Raw genomic sequence first — 2,957 nt, forward strand, 5'->3', positions numbered from 1 at the left:
CTAGTTAAAATGAAAAAAATATATACAGGGAGAGCAAAAAATTGTCGGACAAATATATCCCAGAGAGATTTTTAGGTGGGTTATAAATATCCCTAGGGGCCCAAAAAACACATTTTTGTATTTCAATATTTTTATTTTTTTTTTTAGCGCAAAAAAATGCTTGTACAACCCTACATCGCACATTGCACAAATAGTAGTGGTTCTACGTTGTTTTTTCTGAAGAGCGCAACGAGCACATCTTCGCCGTGTCGATGTTTCTATTGGAAGGTGACCACCCACATCTTTCATTACTTTTGATCACTTTGATGACCTTCCACAACTGTTTCTTCGAAGTTTGACTGAAGTTTGCTGTTGTCCTTCTTCGATTAGGTCCTCTGATAAGGTAAATAAAAATTCCAGTAAGGGTATCTTTTTTTGGGTAAGACGTAAGTCATTATATATTACCCAGCTGTTAACAACAGCAATCATCAAAAGTCGATAAAATACTTTTTTCCGCCATTTGCATGATTTTCTGCCAAAGTCATACACAGCACTCATCTGATCAGTCAGATCCACACCACCCATGATTTCATTGTAGTATGCAATAGCAGTGGGACATTGTACGTCAACTCTCTGCCCAGTCTTGTCTTTTCTCTTCACACAGGTCATATCAGGGGTATGGCAGTTAATGAAAAGAATAACCTGCTTTGTATCTTGCCATTTGATCGCAATAGAGTTTGTTTGATTTGATAAGACTTTTCGTTTTTCAATGAATTTTTTTGGCATGTCTTTTCTTATAATAATGGCTGTTCCCACAGCTGGGTATTGGAGGGAATCCATCAAACGGACTGGTGTAAAAAATCGCTCAAAGGCCAGAACTACGTTTGGATTTTGTATAGTTTCACATAATTTTTTTACAACAGTTCGGCCCAAAGTTCTGCTCCTTTCAACGTCGTCCTTGCCGCAATATACATTTGCATCGTATGTATATCCTGTTTTGGCATCACATCTAGACCATAATTTTATGCCTCTTTTCACAGGTTTTTGTGGCATATATTGTTTCAGTGAAGATCTTCCTTTGAAGCTTACCATGCTCTCGTCAATACTTTAACTTGTGCTGTCAGATCGATATTTCTGAAACGTATATTTGAAGCAAGATAGAAGCTCTTGTACAGAGTAAATCTTACTGGCCCCTTCTGGCTTGACTGGATTATTGAAATAAAGCTTGGATAGTCAAAACAATCCCCTGTTTTTGGATATGGCCTTGTACCCCAAAGATGGATGCGATGACCAGTAATGGCGAAGTTTTGGCACCTTATTGAAACACATAACTAATGTGCAGCCAATAGTAATCATAATCTCCCCTGTATCAGTGAAAGTCGCCTGCTTTTTTTATTTTCTTTGTGAATTTTGATTCGCTGGTTTGTAGACTCAACAATAAAAGTAAATAAACTTCGAGGACAAATTTTAGTAAAGTTGTTAAAACTTAAAAATACCCGCTAATGACAATTTCCATTAAAAACGGGACAGATAGCGCCCAGCAGATGTTATGAAATGTATGGTGGGTTTTTTTTTGTCCCATTGGGGCCGAAAGGGTTAAATGCCCGATCTCAGTACTACTCTATATTTCCTAACAAAAGGGCTAGATGGCGTAATTTGTAATAATTCCTACTTTTTTAAATTTTACTTCAAGAGTTCCAATTAAGCGGATTATTTCTGACATCATATTTAAGAAGTAGATAAAATTTATAATGTCTCATTAAAATAATTATGGTATCAGGAAAAAACAAAATAAACCTTTAAATATTATTGTATTAAAATGTAAAATATTTATTAAGCTCAGTTTAATTCTGGACAATTTGGTTTCTATATATTTTTTGATCGATTTTTTTTTTTAAGTTTTTTTTGTTGTTGCTGCCTACTATACGTTAATTAGAATTTGTAAGGCCGAAAGGTAGATGACGGTATATAAGTTTAGACTCAATGCGTAAAAAAACTTTAATTTGCTATAACTTTAAAATGAACAAATATATCATCGTCCAGTTTTTAGAATATTTTTAAAAGTTTTATTTACTTTTCAACTATGGTATTAAAAATATATGGTTTAACTTGAACTTTTGGAGTAAAATGGAAAAGAACGGGAATTACTACCAATATCGCCGTCTAGCTTTTTTATTAGGAGTTATAAAGTAGTAATTTTTTCAAAGTCAAAGGTTTATTGAAAAGCAAATTTGCTGTACAATTTACAAAGAATTCCTAAATTTACAATAAACATATAACAAACAGTTACAAAGTATTATACTTAGAGGTAGAGTAGAAATAAAATAAAATTAACCTAGGCATACATGCATGCAAATTACAAGTCATTATATTAGAATGACAGTGACGAAATGTTTTAAACAAAATAAGATCATATAGAGTTAGTAGGTTGTAGTGTTAAAACAAAGACTTACAGTGATCCCTATAGTCTGCACATGATAAAACCCTAAAAGCTGTCTTCTGCAGAAGAAACAGAGAATATAAGTAATGAAAGAATGTAATGAGATCGGACATTTGAAACAGCTACATTGATTTTGCAACAAAATTTGGAATTGCTTAAATCGAATAGGTGGTTTAGAAATTACATCAATTTAAATGATTAAACTTTTTAACAATTGTTTCCTCCACCCCTAGTATTGTTCGTATGCCAATGAGCCTTAAACCAAATTGATAGAGAATTTTCTTGACTTTTTAGCAGTATTACCAAAGGTTTAGGTTAATTTATAATAGAAATTTTCAAAAAGTTTTTCTTATTTAATTTTTAGTTACACCTTCTAGCAGTGAAATACGAAACTTGAACATAATTTCCAAAATTTTCTCATGACCACTTTTATGTTAATAAAAAAAATCCATTGTTACCAGATTTACAGGTCCTGAGATACAGCTGCAAAAAATTATTCAAAATTGCCTTATTATACAGGGTGTTCGGCACATAAACC

General features: G+C 32.7%; 1 protein-coding gene across 1 annotated transcript; it reads right to left on the reverse strand.

Moving 5' to 3' along the window:
• Positions 1 to 297: 297 nt before the first annotated feature.
• On the reverse strand, positions 298 to 1,071 carry LOC126740722 (piggyBac transposable element-derived protein 4-like). Its single transcript, XM_050446855.1, has one exon. It carries the CDS (start codon positions 1,069 to 1,071, stop codon positions 298 to 300), a length of 774 nt encoding a protein of 257 aa, XP_050302812.1.
• Positions 1,072 to 2,957: the final 1,886 nt, after the last annotated feature.

Source organism: Anthonomus grandis, chromosome 9 (genome assembly GCF_022605725.1).
Source record: "Anthonomus grandis grandis chromosome 9, icAntGran1.3, whole genome shotgun sequence".
Taxonomy (NCBI): domain Eukaryota; kingdom Metazoa; phylum Arthropoda; class Insecta; order Coleoptera; family Curculionidae; genus Anthonomus; species Anthonomus grandis.

What these genes read in the sequence shown, in the direction of transcription:
- LOC126740722 (XM_050446855.1), bottom strand. Translation starts at nt 1,071, where the DNA reads ATGGTAAGCTTCAAAGGAAGATCTTCACTGAAACAATATATGCCACAA.